The 17,581-nt window shown below is 46.4% G+C and overlaps 1 protein-coding gene and 1 long non-coding RNA gene across 3 annotated transcripts in view; both read right to left on the bottom strand.

The window, feature by feature from the left end:
• Positions 1–3,243, bottom strand: part of LOC129036393 (uncharacterized) — a 107,011-nt gene extending 103,768 nt beyond the window's left edge. The window contains exon 1 of the long non-coding RNA XR_008502532.2: positions 3,105–3,243. This is a non-coding gene — a long non-coding RNA (uncharacterized LOC129036393). The remainder of the gene's footprint in view (positions 1–3,104) is intronic.
• Positions 3,244–12,808: 9,565 nt separating this feature from the next.
• HSPA4 (heat shock protein family A (Hsp70) member 4) overlaps positions 12,809–17,581 on the bottom strand; it is a 57,303-nt gene continuing 52,530 nt past the window's right edge. For both annotated transcript variants that reach the window (XM_054487429.2, XM_063665494.1), the window contains exons 17-19: positions 15,422–15,541; positions 13,259–13,420; positions 12,809–13,050 (exon numbers count right to left, since the gene is read on the bottom strand). In XM_054487429.2, the coding sequence (XP_054343404.1) occupies positions 12,847–13,050; positions 13,259–13,420; positions 15,422–15,541 (486 nt within the window). In that variant the 3' untranslated portion in view covers positions 12,809–12,846. The remainder of the gene's footprint in view (positions 13,051–13,258; positions 13,421–15,421; positions 15,542–17,581) is intronic.

Raw genomic sequence — 17,581 nt, 5'->3', positions numbered from 1 at the left:
CCCTCTCCCTCCTGCCCCAGGGGCTTCTTGAGAAGTAGAGGCTCCCTGGGTTAGAAGCTCTTGACTGCCCAGGAAAGCACTGATGCATAGGCCCTAACTCAGACACTTCAAGCTCCCTGGCTACAGTGCGGCAGCATCAGGCTCCCCAAATGTTGTTTACTAATAAATCCCTGAGAATTTATAATAAAGTTGATGGGGCCTAACTGATGGGCCTAGGACAAAAGGGAGCCAATTACCCAGCACTCTCTGCTACAATCTTAAAACAGATGTTTGAGCGTGTAAAATTATGGCTTGTGGTTGGGAACTGCAGATACGATTCCAACCTTCCCTTTTATTGCCACTCATAAATGTTAAATGCAACGAGCTCTACATCTGAAATTCAGTTGTTGCCATTTTGTCCGACGTTTCTGAAGCCAAGGCTACATTTTAGAGTTGATGTCCTCATAATTTACTCAACTCCTGTGAACAACATGCAGAAAAACACCTTGCACGACACACAGCAGAGAACAGACATGCAGCAGAGGCCAGGCCACCTGGGGCTAAGCCCTGACCACCCCGGTCCTGGGAGGAGAGGTAGAGGAGGTCACCAACCACTGTCTTTCAGAATTTACAGGTCAAGCGATGCAAACCCGGACCAACAGGCGAGGCCCCTCCCATCCCTCCAGAACGCAGATCAGCCTGATTCTTGGCACGTATATACAGGCCAAGTAGGAGGGTGGGTTCATGCACATTTGGATGTGATCTGCATACAAGTTCTCTGGAACTTTCCCAGGACTCCCATAGTGGAGACTCCAGGAAGCCAGTCATGCAACCAGTTCTGCTCCCAAGCATCCTTACGCAACTGCCCATTGAGGAACTGGGGGGACACGGAGGTAGGGAGAACAGCGAAGAGTCTGGGAAGGTGGAGCTGCCCCAACAATTCTCAACACAGTTCCTTAGCATCCTTCCCTCAAGCCCAGAGCCCTTCCTGGCAGGCCAGATGCTGGGCCTGCTCCAAGGGCAATCCTAGAAACCCTCAGCCAACACGGCCCTGCCTGAGCACGTGTGCCCTGGAAGTCCCCGAGAAACCCACAGGCAAAGGGGGCTGTAATGGTTTGTGTCCCCTTAAAAAAGATATGTTGAAGTCCTAACCTCCAGCACCTCAGAATATCCCCTTATTTGGAAATAAGGTCTTTAGAGTTAAGTTAAAATGAGGTCATTAGGGTGGGCCCTAATCTAATCTGGCGTCCTTATAAAAAGGGGATATCTGGACACAGGGACCTGCAGAGAGGGAAGACTATGTGAAGAGACACTGGGAGATGGCTCTCCATGAGCCAAGGAATGCCTGGGACTACCAGAAGCCAGGAGGGAAGTGTGAAGCCAATTCTCTCACAGTCCTGAGAAGGAACCAGCCCTGCTGGCCTCTTGATCTTAGATTTCCAGCCTCTAGAATTGTGAGAGAACAAACTTTTGTTGTTTAAGCCACCTAGGCTGTAGTACTTTTTTACGACAGCCCTGCAAAACCAGTACCCTCACTATCACTGGGCCATCTGGCACTGACAACACAGCTTTGCACTTGGCCCATTGCAGATTCAGAGCAGAGGCACGTCCACCCTAACATGAGGCTCCACCTCCAGGGCCCATGAGGGGCCCTAACAAAGTGTCCACATGATTCCACGGTTTTGGTGAAGTGTAAACTGGGCCATTTTAACACAAATAGAGCTAAAGAAAAGGGAAGTTTACTCACCATCAGCTCTGCCTATGAAAGAAGAAAAAGGCCCAAGAAAACAGCATGAAGGGGACATCCCCAGAACCTCTAAAGAAACCCTTTAACACACTGCCCAGCTTGTCCCCCAAGGGCCCAGTGTGAAAGGGAGGTAGGGACGTCAATCCACATTTTCACCAGGAGGAGAAAATGACCAATGATAGCACATGTAGGTCCACTAGGAACAAAGCGGGTGCTAAGTAGAAGACACACAAGGGACTGGCCTGAAAGAGCAGCATCCATGTCCATGTGTCCTTTTTTTTTTTTTTTTTTTCTCCTGAGATGGAGTCTCGCTCTGTTGCCCAGATTGGAGTGCAGTGGCATGATCTCGGCTAACTGCAACCTCTACCTCCCAGATTCAAGTGATTCTCATGCCTTAGCCTACGAGTAGCCTACGAGTAGCCTACGAGTAGCTGGGATACAGGTGCGTACCACAACTCCATTTTTGCATTTTTAGTAGAGACGGGGTTTCACCATGTTGGCCAGGCTGTTCTCGAACTCCTGACCTCAAGTGATCCAACCACCTCGGCCTCCCAAAGTACTGGGATTACAGGTGTGAGCCACCGCCCCTGGCCCCGTGTGTCCTTCCTAAGAACTGTAGCCCTGCTATTGGGCCCTGACCCTGCTGGACTGTATCCTCTGCCATCCGGGATGGACCTATTCTTCTTTCCCACTTGCTTCAGAGAAAAGGTGAGGTCACGCATTGTCTGGGAACTGCCTTGATCACTGCTATTATAAATGGGGGCCAACCCTTCCAGGGGCAGCTCAGCCACAGAGCCATTTTACAACAGAATGTGAGACATTAGAGAGGCTAGTTGAACAAGGATAACAGCCAGCATGTCTTACAGGGAGCATTTCCAGAGCCCACTGGGGTCTGAGCCCCCTAGTTCTGCCCTCATCTCAAACCACCTGCATCCTCACAAAAGCCTCTCTTCCTGCAAACCCACCCAGTCCTTCCCCTTCACCCTCAACTCCCTGTCCCTTGAGGGCCAGGCATTGGAGCAGGAGGGCTGTGTCCTCGCTTTAAAACTCACCATGGCTGTCCAGGCGTGGTGGCTTATGCCTGTAGTCCCAATTACTCAGAACGCTGAGGCAGGAAGATCACTTAGAGCCCAGGAGTTTGAGGCTGCATTGAGCTATGATCATGTTACTGTCCTCCAGCCTGGGCAAGAGTGAGACCCTGCCTCCAAAACCAAACAAAAACTCACCATGGTTTACCAATACCGTAAGGAAAAAATCAAGGCCCTTTGTCTAGGTACAAATGAAGCCCTCATTTGTCTCAGTATGAAAGATACAAGTGTTCTGAGCCCCAGGAATTCCCTCCCCCAAATATTTCAGGCCTCCCTGAGATGTTGCTTACATGGATGACTTGGCTGCTGTCTGACAAGGGGCACCAGGCGTCAGCAGGTTCCATAGCCAGGCCCCAGAGCCACAAGCAGCCCCCAAGATGTGCTACACCTGCTGAACTCCCTGACCCACTCTCCTGCCTATTCAAGCGTGCCACACTCAGGCAGCAGTGCCCCCCAGCAAGGGTGCCTGGGCCTAAGGCATTGTGACTCGTGGGCCAGCTCTCTCCATGCCCACACCCAGATGCCTTCAAGCTGCAGGGGCTGGGGTAAGGATGCCCTCCTCCCTCCTGTATCATGAGGCCAGATTCCTCCCTGCCAGGGACCCTTTGCCCTTTCCTAGAATCTGACTTTGCTTGTCACCACCCCATCTCTGATGGTGTCTATCATCTTGAATTTCATAAGGCTCCCTTTTCAAGAGCAGCATCCTCCTAACCCCTATATCAAGCAGTGACTGCAAAAAGAAGGTGGGGGAGCCTTTTATGTGACCTCACCCACTGACAGCATCTGTGCTGCAGGCCCCAGCTAGCATCTCGCCAGCCTTATCTTTCTCCATTCTCTGCCCTGAGTTTTCCACTCCAACTACTGGTCACTCCCTGCCCTTCTGTGGTCCAGCTGTCCCCTTTGCCTCCAGCTCCCTCACCAAACCCTCTCTCTACTCACTTATGCAACCGACATGCACTCATCCTTTACCCCGGCGCCACTCCTGGCTACCTCCTCAGGCTGCTCCCTAGCTCCTTGTACTTCTCTTATCGCTACCTTGCACGTTGATTGTTAATTATCTATTTACCTGTAGGCCCCGCTAGACTAAGAGCTGGCCGCTCAGAGAATGGTTACGAAAGGGACAAACAAGCCAACAAATGAAGTCCAGGCTCCCCATTTGTTGTAACCACTGGGTCCCCTTCGGTTGCCATGGCATTTGAGGCCAGAAAGTCCTCAGCTCCCAGGTGAAGTCCTCCACCAGCAGCCCATTCCTGGGGGTGGGTGCCATGACAGCCATGCCAGATTGTCAGGTGATACTTATTTTGTAAACTCAAATTAACAGGAAGCAATTTCATTAACAGTGTTGCTTGAGGAGTTAGCTCCACTTTAGGGCTTATTTTTAGTGTCCTTAAAAGCTGTGTGGAGCAAGCTGAAGCGCTGGATCTGATTTAATGGAAATTGACTGACATGCATGTCTCACTCGGGTACATCGGAAACCCTGAGGCCTTTCCCTTGGGCTGTGAAGGCCCCTCCAAGCCACAGAGCCATTCTCCACTTTGAGGACAGGGGTGGAGAGGGGCAGACAGGGGTGCGGCTTGGCTTGTGGGTACCATTAGAGAAGGACCTTAACCTGGCAAATGTCTCCTCCACCCTGGGGAAGCTTTCCACCTGGCCAGGAAAAAGACACACGTGGATAAAGAAGTCACAGACTTGCCAACTATCCAGCGAGGCCAGGGAGCCAGAAGCATCATGGAGATAAGCCAGTCGCCCGAAGAAAAGCCGCTCCACATACTAGCACTGGTCACAACCAAGCTAGGGCCAAGTCACATAGCCCACAAGACACAATGTCCTGTGGTCAGAAACAGTTCCAGAGAAATACCAAACTTTCCTTGGCATTTCTTCAGAAACACTTTGCCTTTCCCTCTCCTCCTACTCCTCACCATTGTACTCAGCCTTGCTCTTTACACTTCTCACCCACAACCGCCATCACCCGCAGCTGTTTGTGATGTGAATCAGCAGCTCCAGTTATTTCTCCTTTACCGGTCACCCGGACTCTCTATCCACAGAACAAAAGCAGCAGGCTCACCTGGGAGCTTGTTAGAAATGAAACTCCAGGACCCCATTGAAGACCTATGGAATCTGAAACTTGGAGGGCAGGCCCAGTCGTCTGTGTAACCAGGCCCCCAGGGGATTCAGATGCACACTCGAGCCACTGCTTTACCTCAAAGGAGAGCCTGGGAGCTGGTCCACAAGGAGATTCCTCCCTCCCTTTCTCCTCCGCCTCTCCTGTGTTGTCTCTTCTTCCCATTTTCCAGATTGGGCATTATAGAAATCTGCAAAACAAGATGACCAAGACAGAACTTGTAGACAGTGATGAATGCCAAGGGGCAATCCTCTTTGAAGGAAGGGGGGAACCCTCATACACCAAGAAATCTTGTCCTTTTTTTTTTTTTTTTTTGAGACAGAGTCTCGCTTTGTCACCCAGGTTGGAGTACAGTGGTGCAATCACGGCTCACTGCATCCTCTGCCTCCCAGGTTCAAGCAATTCTCATGCCTCAGCCTCCCAAGTAGCTGGGATTACAGGCACCCGCCACCACACCAGGCTAATTTTTGTATTTTTAGTAGAGACGGGGTTTCACCATGTTGGTCAGGCTGGTCTCGAACCCCTGACCTCAGGCAATCCGCCTGCCTCAGCCTCCCAAAGTGCTGGGATTACAGCATGAGCCACCACATCCGGCCTTCTTGTCTCTTTTATGCCATGCATATTTGGCCTCTCCACCACAAGTTAGGCAAGGAAACAAAACTGGGCCTCAGGAGCCTCACACGGAGCCCAGGCATTCTGAAGCTCTTCCTCACTTCTCTGCAGCAGATGTCCAGGATTCAGAGGCAAATCGCTGCTTTCTAGGAGTCTCTACCCACAGCTACAGAACTCCACCTTGAACAGGGGTCAGTGTGTTGTTCCTGCTCCTTGCTGAGGCTACTAATAGGATCACACGAGGCTGAGTCCATTGGAATGGCTCAAGTTAAAAGGAAGAGAGACCTCCGTTCCTCCATCCAGGTGGGATGGATTCACTTGTCACCCCAGGGGCAGGAAGCAGCACTCCCTACCCATCCGGGTACTATGACCATGTCACATGGGAGGGCAGTACATCTTTGGTTCTTAGGTTGACTTTCTACCTTGTTCCTCCGGAGCCTGGGCTCCTGGTGGGGTAAGGACAAGAAAGGCCGGGAGGCTGTGGTAACTCGGACTGCTTATGTCTGGGTCAGCTACTCTGCACTTTAAAGGGCAAGTTGCACACCTGTTGTGTGCAATACCTTTATTCTTCCTGTCTTCAGTGCCTTCCACATCCATCATCTCACATGCCGGACAGGCCTGGTGTTACCCCCATTTTACAGATGAAGGAACTGAGGCTCCTATAGGTTGTCTTTCTCAGTCAAAGCACAGTCCATGATAGGCATCTCCTGGGAACTTGTTAGAAATGGACTCTTCGCCGGGCACGGTGGCTCACACCTGTAATCCCAGCACCTTGGGAGGCCAAGGCGGGTGGATCACGAGGTCAGGAATTCAAGACCAGCCTGGCCAAAATGGTGAAACCCCATCCCTACTAAAACTACAAAAATTAGCCGGGCGTGGTGGCAGGCACCTGTAATCCCAGCTACTTGGTAGGCTGAGGCAGGAGAATCGCTTGAACCCGGGCAGCAGAGGTTGTTGCAGTGAGCCGAGCTCGCGCCACTGCACTCCAGCCTGGGTGACACAGTGAGACTCTGTCAAAAAAAAAAAAAAAAAAAAAAAAGAAAAGAAAAAAATAGACTCTTCAGCCCCACTCTGACCTGCTGAATCAGAATCTGCATTTTAGCAAGATCCCCAGGTATACTGAGAAGCACTGGGCTGGGATCTACCTGAGGTCTGGGATCAGTCCAAGATTCTTCTTTTTAACAGTGATGCCATACTTTGGGTGGTAAGGACCTAAGAGATTAGTAGCAAAAGGCCTACTTTCTTGCTTGAGCCCCTGCTTGCTAGCTTGAGGCCTCTGTTAAACCATACTTATTTCGCTTTTAGCTACCCAGAAGGAGAGGAGGTGGCCGTCTGTGTTCTCCAAACTTCTGGGACTCCTCAAGGAGTGAAGTCTGATCTACACACAGAACCAGCCACCACGGCAAAGGAAGAGCGATGGCTCCGCCATGTGGCAACACAAACACTGCAGTTTCACACAAGACCAAATCAGAATTCGCTGGAGGGGAACATCAGATTCTTAGGGAGTGTTACTCCAACTAATGCTATACTCAGGGTGACTTTTTGGAAGGCAAAAGCCCCATAGTCTAGCCATACAACTTTCCAGAAAAGTAGCACTCTTCAAAACAGCTGGCATTAAAATTCTTGGCTCTGCCATCCACCCATTCTGAGACTCTTTCCTCATCCCCAAAAATGGAAGGTGTGATGACTTCAAAAAGAGTTCTACCGTTTTTCCCCTCATTGAAAACAATAGAAAACAGTAAAATACTGCATTTCTGCCTTCAAGTATTCACTGAGCGCCTTCTCCATTCACTGCTTCTTGCCGGGCTGCAGGGAGGTAGCTGTAACCCAGGCAGAGTCCCTCCTTCAGCTGTGGGATGTAGAAGACAAGGACAGGACCAGTCACTGAGGAAAGACCTTCACTCATGCTGCAGCCTCCTTTACCACTGCATGGACCATTTCAACTTTCCTAACCCACACAGCTCACCAGCTCCTCATGGCAACCTCACATGGGTCCTACAAAGCTCCCCACTGGCACTCCTGAAAGGTACCCTGTAATTGGAACCATCCTTTTGTGGAATATATACTGACCCAGCTCATTCTTAGAAATGCTTTGCTGGGATTTACATCCTGGAAGCTGGGCCACTGACTGGTCTTCCAAGACCATCTGTTTCCAGTTTTCTCTTCTGTAAGCATCAGCTGAGTCTAACTTAAATAATAGATATTTTAAAATACATTTTAAAGTTCATGTAGAAAAAAAAATGGGAGACCTCCAGTATGTGGTGAGTAAAGGTCTGCTTACTTGTGATAAGTACTTGCAGTGCTTTCTCTCCCTCCACTGATCCAGGACTCCAAATCTAATAGTCCACCTGGCCCTTGAAGGATGTAAACCCAGACACACTAGTGAACAGGCCCGATAAAAACACAGCTTTCTGTATTCTTTTCTGTGTTGTGTTTGAAGCTGGCGAATGCCACTTACGAAGTGAGAGTAGAGTCTCTACTCACCCTGTCCTAATGACGTGTGCTGAAACTGGAGGAATAAGGTCAGGATTAGCCTGGCACTTGTCCATGGATATTGAGCAAATCTGGAAAGCGTTCTGTATTTTTTTTAACATACTCTGAGGTCTTTCCCTCCCTGATCCTCCAGAAATTTACACCCTCCTTTATCTTTCCAGATGTGTTGCTTGTACCTCAACTTGGCCATTTTCCCTATTTGCCTCCTAGACTGATGCTTAAGAAGTCACCTCTTTAGTTTCTACACTTCTTGCAGCATCTGCTCAAAATAGTTCACAAAAACAGTGGCATTCCAGGTTAGAGGGTCATGGCCCAAGGCTGCCCCAGCCAAAGCCAAGTACATCCAACGAATGTACTGGCAATTCCAAGATTCCCAATGGTCTCAACTAAGTGGTGGGAACCATCCCCATTTACACATAGGACTGTGGGCACAGGACACTGCCCAACCTCCTTTCTCGCAGCCTGATGCCTCATTTCAGAGAGGCCAAGCTTCTTGACCAAGTACTCAGCACCTGCAGCCTCACCTCAAGCCCCTTCACCCCACCCAGCTCCCACCCTACTGAAGCATCTAACTCTGCCGGCCACTGCCGCATCTCACATCTCTAGCTCCCTTCCTCCCAACATGCTTTATGCATCGTAACTCCTCTCTGGCAGTTCCTTCTTTCGAAGCTTCTACTTCCTCTTCCTGACACATCTAAACACAAGCCTTCATCCCGTCAACCAGGAACACAACTCCAGCCCCAAAAGCTTCCATCCACACCCACCTGTAGCTTCAATGTCTCAACCCCACCCAGGAAAACTTCTCAATCTAAACTCCCACCACATCTCCAGTGACTCCTCAAGACTAGAAGCTCCACATGTACAATCATATCCCGTATTCTAGGTTTGAAACCTTGGAGCCATTCTTCTTAAAACACACTTCTAGTTTTCTTAACATTATAAAATTCCTAAATGCTTTTATTAGTGACAGGAGGCGGTGGGGGGTAGGGGCTTGTCTCCCTATGTTGCCCAGGCTGGTCTTGAACTCCTGGACCCAAGAGATCCTCCCACTTTGGCTGGGATTACAGGAATGAGCCACCATGTCTGGCCCTAAATGCTTATTGTAGCAATCTTTGAAAACAGAAACAAGCAAAAATATACAATCACCCACAATCCCACCCTAAAAACCACTTCATCTGGGAAAATCCTTCTGGCTTTTTTATTGCAAACCCATTTAATGTTCTTTCAAAACCTGAGAGGCTATGTAGTTTTATAACCTACACTCTTTGTGTAAAAATGTAGGCCGGGAATGGTGGCTCACACCCGTAATCCTGGCACTTTGGGAGGCCAAGGCGGGCAGATCACAAGGTCAGGAGTTCGAGACCAGCCTGGCCAATACAGTGAAACCCTGTCTCTACTAAAAATACAAAACTTAGCAGTGCGTGGTGGCACATGCCTCTAGTCCGTTACTCGCGAGGCTGAGGCAGAAAAATCACTTGAACCCGGGAGGCAGAGGTTGCAGTAAACCAAGATCCCGCCACTGCACTCCAGCCTGAGCGACAAAGCGAGACTCCATCTCAAAACAAAAACAACAACAAAAGTAATACACATCTTTCTGTTAAAGCCACTTAAAATTATTGAAATAGGTCAAGTGTACATATGAGTACACTATCAAAAGTCAGATCAAAAAACAAGCATCACCAAGCCTCACATCATCTTGTCACTACTCCACAAAGAGTAACTACTATCCCAACTTTTAAAGCATGGTTTTGAGCTGGAACCATGCTTACATCTTCCCTCTTCCTGCAGGTACCAAACCCAGCAATTTTCCCCTTCATTTGGCTGTCCCCTCAAAGGTGGACTAAGTCCCACTACCTCCAACATCCCCCAGGCCCCCTGTGCCCCTGCAAAACAGCTCCCACTGCCCCACAACAGAACCCTGATCTCTCAGCCCCCCACCTTTTACGGAGACAGGGTATCACTTTATCACCCAGGCTGGAGTTGCAATGGCACAATCTCGGTTCACTGCAGCTTTGACCACCTGGGCTCAAGTGATCCTCCTGCCTCAGCTCCCCAACTATCTGGAATCACAGGTGCACACCACCACACCCAGCTATCTCAGCTCTTTCTACCACATCTAACAATTCCCCTACAGAAACCACTTAGATGCTCAGGAGGAAACCCAACCTACTACAGACACGTTTCTTAGACACGTGGCTACAATAGGCCCTGGGTAGGCCCTGGCAGGTAAGCTGCTCCTACAGCCAGAGGACTAGGACTGTGTAAGGGGCATGACCCAGGGAACAAGACCCATGCCTTGTCCAGTTAAGGTCTTTTTCACTGGCTTAATGCCCTTTAAACACCCATCACCACCACATACATACATCAACACACATTCCACGCAGCCACACCACATATCCAGTGGCGGCAACTGTTCTAGCACACCCTGGACCATGCTGTTCTTTGGCCAGGTATCAGTCCTAGCACTTACCTTTATGCCATAACCCCCACCTTCTGCTAACAAAACCCTCAAAGTAAGGCCCAGTCACAGGAGCAAGACAAGGATTCCTAACACCAAAGGAACTGGGCCAAGACTCAACTGGAGGGAGTACAGAAAAATTAGGCAACATTTTCTCACAAAGTAGGCAGTGTGCTTCAGCTGTCACTCTTCAGGCTGGAAGTCTTCAACGGATGTTAAGTGAAATTTAGCTCAGAGGGTTCCTACTCCTAGAGAACGTTATTATTGAAAACATACCCCCCGCCCCCACCCCACACACACATACACACACACCCCCACAAACACACCCCGCAGCCTTCATTATGGAATTAAGGAAACCATTCAAGTGTAAGACAGGTTTATTTTATTAGTTTTTCCTAAACTTGTCTCATGTTTACTGAATGATTTTCTTAGTGTAAGAACGTGACCTGGAGCTTTAACAAACCAGTTTGGATACCGCAACCTGGATAAATGCTTGTCTGTACACAAGCCATCAATTACCACTCTGTCCTGGCCTCCATGAAAATCCAATTGGTCTTAAAGCCTGTCTAAGCAGAGAGCAAGCAGACCACATCATCTTGTTTCAACTTCAAATTCACCCCCATCCCAGCACCCACACCCTTCCCCACACACACACACACACACCAAAAAAAGACAAAAACAATTTTTTTTTTTTAAAGAAGAAATGGCCATTAAGGACTGGGCCAGTTGTAAAGGGTTGGCTTAATCCTGCAACCAGCACTTTTAAAATAGCTACTGGCTTCACAGCAGGCCAGCTGGAACTCTTGAAGCATGACAGGTAGAGAACAGAGGATGTGCTAAGAACATGGCCTTGTTGTGGTGCCTCGAGGCCTCCATGTGTGCTTACACACCAACATAAGTATACTTTCCCCTTCCTCCTCCTAAGCAATTGTTCTCCATTGCACTTTAGAGCCTGTAACACTCTAAAACTTCTCAATGTTATCTAGAGATGGACAAACGCTTAATTCTAACTATGCAAGATAGCATCTTATTTCTAACAACATAGGCCAAAAGTAACAGAGAGGCACTCTGTTATACAGAATATCAATTTTTACAAAGATCCAAAACATTACCAACAAGCCCTGTAACAGTTTCTTAAAGCAGGTACCAACTCTGGCCTCAAACACAGGCTTCCCTTGGAGTTTCCAAAATGCCTCACTCCTGTCAACACTGCCCCAAAAAGCAGTCAGAGGAATGCTTTGGTATACCTGACACTGGCCACACAGTTAAGAATGAGGTGTTGTTATAACATCAGGCACCACACTTCTTTAACACTAATTTCACTCATCCAGTACAATCCAGTGTATCTTAGTTTTTCTGTATCATCTGTCAGCTGCTTAACATGTACAAATTGGCAGGTTCATGACAGATATTAACACTTAACACACAAGTGATTGTGAATGAGCTAAAAATAACTTTTAACTCTTGTTCTAGGAGTTCAAGCTATACCTCGAAATTATACAGAACATCTCCCACCTGAATAAACAGGCCAGGATACAAATCTTTACACCAAAATTAACAAGGATTTAATTCCTCAGTTAAATTTACCATGGCTATATCCAACAGTATATCTACCCAATTCTAATCTTCTGAAAATTATTTAGACCTTGATGCTTGGGGTATTCATGAACATACTTTCAGGAAGAGCCTCCAGGTTTAAAGCCCTCAGTTAACAACTTACTCTAAGCAAGGGGGTCTATTTTCCCAAGAGAAGTACATGGCATTTATAATGAGAGCCCTTTTATTGGGAGAGAGGGAAGAGAACACAGGTGAGGGTGAAGGTGAAATATGAAGAAGCTCAGAGCACACCTTTGTTCCTCTGCCGTGTTAATCCATGCCATGCCATGCTCCAGCCCTCACAAAGAGGGGGACCCCATCCCCACACCAGGCAGGGAGCCTTTAAAGCAATCTCCACAACAGATTTTTAAAGCATAATTAGAGCTCCTGCCATGTAAGTCATAATGAAAAGTCTGCTGGATAGCTAGAGCTGTAGCTATAGCTCAACTTTCCAAAACAAACTTATTCTTGTAGACACATGGTTAAACATAAAGGAGTGAAGCATAAGCTCAGTAAGACTAACTGGGCTTCTAAATAGTACCATTATGAAAAAGATACAATGCACTTAATTTCTGTATCTAACTATTTAGAAGTCAAAATGCTCCATACATTACCTATTTCCCCTCCCCGAAAATCCCCTAAAAACTGACTAAGAAATCTTCAGTATTCACTTGCTCTAGTTGATATTTAGAACAAAGTTGACAACTTAAAGCTTTATAATAGTCTGTTTTAATAGAAACAAGTGTTGGAATCAATCAATGTCCATTTCAGGAAGCTTCTTGTCTGAATCCGAAGGCACAGCTGCGTCTGTACCCTGCTCAGCAGCCTGGGGGCCTGGGTTGTCTCCTTGTCCATCCACTGGTCCATTCTGCTCTGCATTTTTTTGTTCCTCTTTTGGAGGTTCCACTTTGGGTTTGGGCTTTGAAATTATAGGGCTACAAATACTTGTCAGCTCCTGGAATGGGTAAGAGAGAAAACTGTGGTTTCTTATAAAATCAACAAATTTTACAAGCCATGCTAAACCCAAATCCACCCTCTCCCACCATCCAATCCTCAACCTAGAAGCTAAAACACTATAATAAAGTTCCCTCCTAAGTGTCACTTGAGGACTATTAATAATAAGGCTGTCAAGAAAAGACTCTTAAAAAAAAGTCTTAAATTACCTTAATTTTAGCTTCAATCTCTTTTGACTTGACAACTGGATCCATGGTCAAACTCTGCTTGTTCTGCAGATTTAGCTTGTTATTCATCCACTCCATTGCTTCATTTGTGCTTTTTTCTACCTTTGTCATGTCAGCAGCATCCAAATGATCATACTGGTCCTCCTGCAACCAGGAGACAGTCAGACAAGTGCTAAAAGGGTAATACCCTCCCTCCCTCCCCGCAAATACTGTCTAGTTTCTGCCATTTTTCAAAAACTTATAATCTTTCAAAAAATAAAGCATATTTATTAGCCTCACAATCTGAACAGAACTATTCAAAAGAAACCTAATCACAATTTTTTAATACACTCAGGATAGATTTAAATTTTAAAGGTCAAGAAAATTCATAAGGTATCAATTAAAAGGCTTCAACAAGATAAACAGCAGCACCTGATTTATACAAAATCTTAGGAAGATAATTTCACAATGCAAAAAAATTACATGAGATATGAGAGCTGAAGTTGCAGCATGCTAGTTCGGAACCAAAACTATAATGAATACTATTTTTAAAAGAAGGCCTTTCATGTGAACCCAGGAGGTGGAGCTTACAGTGAGCTGAGATCACACCACTGCACTCCAGCCTGGGCAACAGAGCGAGACTACGTCTCAAAAAAAAAAAGAAGAAGAAGAAGAAGAAGGCCTTTCAGGCTAGGCACAGTGGCTCACACTTGTAATCTTAGCACTTTGGGAGGCTGAGGCAGGAGGATCGCTTAAGCCCATGACTTCAAGACCTGAACAACACGATGAGCCCATCTCCACAAAAAATACAAAGATTAGCCAGGCATGAGGGCCATGTGCCTACAGTCCCAGCTACTCAGAAGGCTGAGGCAGGATGGTCACTTGAGCCCAGGAGGTTGAGGATGCAGTAAACTACGATCACACCACTGCACTAGAGCATGGACAACAGACTGAGACCTTGTCTCACAAAAAAGAAGGAGGAAAAAAAAAAAAAAAAAAAAAAGGCGGGGCCTGATGGCTAATGCCTGTAATCCTAGCACTTTGGAAGGTCGAGGTGGGTGGATCATTTGAGCTCAGGCGTTCAAGACCAGCCTGGGTAACATGGTGAAATGCCATCTCAAAGAAAAAAAAAAGACAACCCCTAGTTGGGTGTGGTGGTGCGTGCCTATAGTCCCAGCGACTTAGAAAGTAGCTGAGGCAGGAGAACTGCTTCAGTCAGAGAGATTGAGGCTGCAGTAAGCCGAGATTTCACCACTGCACCCCAGCCTGGGTGACAAAGTGAGAACTCGTCAAAAAACAAAAACAAACAAACCAAAAAAAAACCCCACAAAAGCTCAATTTATCATTCAAAGTTTCTTACACTAACAATATGTCAAGAACCTGGGGTATAATGGAGGAACTTTATACTCCAAAGTCTGAACTTTGGAGTCAGACTTCTGGCTAAATGACAGTTCTCCCAATTTAGTGACCTTGAATGTTGCTTAAGGAAAGTGAGGCTTAAATAAGTTGGAATTTATCTATAAATGCTGATACCACCCCCTACCTTATAAAGGTACTGTGTGGATAATTACTGGCCTCAGGTGTTAGAAAGACCAGGATAGCGCATGTTAAGTCAAACACTAACGAAAAGGAAACTGATCAACACTGTTCAATTCCAGATTCCACCTATTAAAGAGATACAGCAAATCCTATGGTTCTTATTAAGACGCTATAAAACATTACACATTACATTAATATCCAAAATAAAAAGTGCTATTAAACAACTTAATGAGAACAAGAGAAAAAAATGCTATGTAAATGCCTCAGAAGTTAACTTTACGGCCGGGAGCAGTGGCTCACGCCTGTAATACCAGCCAGCACTCTGGGAGGCCAAGGCAGGTGGATCACTTGAGGTCAGGAGTTCGAGACCAGCCTGACCAACATGGCAAAACCCCATCTCTACTAAAAATACAAAAATAAGCTGGGCATGGTGGTGCACACCTGTAATCCCAGCTACTCGGGAAGCTGAGGCAGAAGAATTGCTTAAACCCAGGAGATGGAGGTTGCAGTGAGCCGAGATTGCGTCACTGTACTCCAGAGCCTGGGCAACAGAGCAAGACTCCGTCTCAAAAAAAAAAAAAAAAGTTTACTTTACTAAAATAAGAGTAGGAAAAAGAAAAAAGTTACCTTGTTTTTGAAAGAGCTGATGATTTTCATATACTGTTGGATCTGTTTCCCTAGTTCTTCAAATAATTTTGGTCGTTCTTCAGATTCCTGGAAACGTATCTTAATAGGTTGACCTAGATTCTTAACAGAAGAATACACAGTCTTCATATGGCAGTTCAACGATCCAGAGTACTGATTCCACTAAGACTGGTGATAAAGTACATTTAATCTCCGTGTGCTATATATAAGAAGTTAAATATATTTCTCCAGGCCTTTGGAAATATGAAGCTACTTCAGGAGGGGAATGAGACTATACCTCAACACTGTTCCATGTGGAATCGCTTCAATTTGTCACCTGAGCCCTCAAAACACAGCAGGGAGACCACCAAAAATTAGGTGCCTCCTAATAGAGATACACAGTACCAAATATAAAGTATACTTGCCAAAAATAAAAAATGTTTTAATTTAAAATCTTAAACACCTGAATCTGATGGAGCCTCTAAATGTAACCATCAATTTAACAAATAATATTAAATACCACCAGGGAGGTGAAAATCAGCAAAATCCAACTAGAGGAAAATCCTACAGGACCAATGATCCAATTTCCTCATAAACTAAATAAGGAAAGGGTGGGGCGACACGGGGAAATAATGGAAGAAGAACTATAGACACAGTTATAAGCGACATCAATAAAATCTATGAACCCTATATGGATACTGATTCAAACAAAAAATCATTTATGAAATAACTGGAACTTGAAAACTTAATACAACAGTGATATTAAGAAATGCTTGGTCAGGTTCGGTGGCTCATGCCTGTAATCCCAGCACTTTGGGAGACCAAGGCAGGAGAATTGCTTGAGTCCAGGAGTTCCCATACCAGTCTGGGCAACACAGGGAGACCCTTTCCCTACAAAAAAAATTAAAACAGCCAGGCGTGATGGCACACAGCTGTAGTCCTAGCTACTTGGGAGACTGAGGCAGAAGGACCACTTGAGCATGGGAGGTCGAGGCTGCAGTAAGCCATGATAACACCACTGAACTCCAGCCCGACTGACAGAGTGAGACTCAAAATGGCCCAGTTCCACAAGAAACCAAGTAATCCAGAGCTAAATTTAAAGAGAAATGTAAAAAGTTCATTCTTGTGCATCTGCAACCTTTTCTGAACAAAAGGCCTCAATTTTATGTAATTCTTTGCATTTTTAATCCTAATGTTAAAAAATCAGATGCTGGGACTGCAGGTACCCGCCACCACGCCCAGCTGATTTTTGCATTTTTAGTAGAGACGGGATTTCACCTTGGTCTCGATCTCCTGACTTCGTGATCCGCCCACCTCGGCCTCCGAAAGTGCTGGGATTACAGGCATGAGCCACTGCGCTTGGAAGCTGAGGCAGGAGAATGGCGTGAACCTGGGAGGCGGAGCCTGCAGTGAGCCGAGGTCACGCCACTGCACTCCAGCCTGGGCAACAGAGCAAGGCTCCGTCTCAAAAAAAAAAAAAAATCAGATGCTTTAAATACAAAACCAGATGCTTTGGCTAGGCATGGTGGCTCACACCTATAATTCCAGCACTTTGGGAGGCCAAGGCATGCAGATCACTTGAAGTCAGGAGTTCAAACCAGCCTGGCCAACATGGTGAAACCCTGTCTCTACTAAAAATACAAAAATTAGCTGGGCATGGTGGCACACGCCTGTAATCCCAGCTACTCTGGAGGCTGAAGCATGAGAATCCCCTGAACCCAGGAGGCAGAGGTTGCAGTGAGCGGAGACTGTGCCACTGCACTCCAGCCTGGGCAACGGAGCAAGACTGTGTATTAAAAAATAAATAAATAGATAGATAAATAATAAAATAATAAAATAATATATCAAAATATAAAAAATAACCCACCAGATGCTTTGCTTTTATCAAGAATCCAAACTACATAAACAGAAACAGCCCTGCCCCAACTGCATTCCCTGTGCCTTTAGGGCAGGTACTAAGTCTTGCAGTCATTTTATCTCTTGACACCAAGAATGCACTAAACATCCAATTCAGTGAAGCATTACAAACCTAAACTCAATTTTCAGAAAAATCATTTTGTTACTACAAAGTTCTAAAAGTGAGAATGATAATGAGCCTAAGTCATAAAGGGTTTAGTTCATCAAACATCATTTTCAGTCTGTCTTTACTTGAGAATTCCTCCC

This window comes from Pongo pygmaeus, chromosome 4 (assembly GCF_028885625.2).
Source record: "Pongo pygmaeus isolate AG05252 chromosome 4, NHGRI_mPonPyg2-v2.0_pri, whole genome shotgun sequence".
In the NCBI taxonomy this organism is placed as follows: domain Eukaryota; kingdom Metazoa; phylum Chordata; class Mammalia; order Primates; family Hominidae; genus Pongo; species Pongo pygmaeus.
This window is presented reverse-complemented; position numbering and strand designations above follow the sequence as displayed.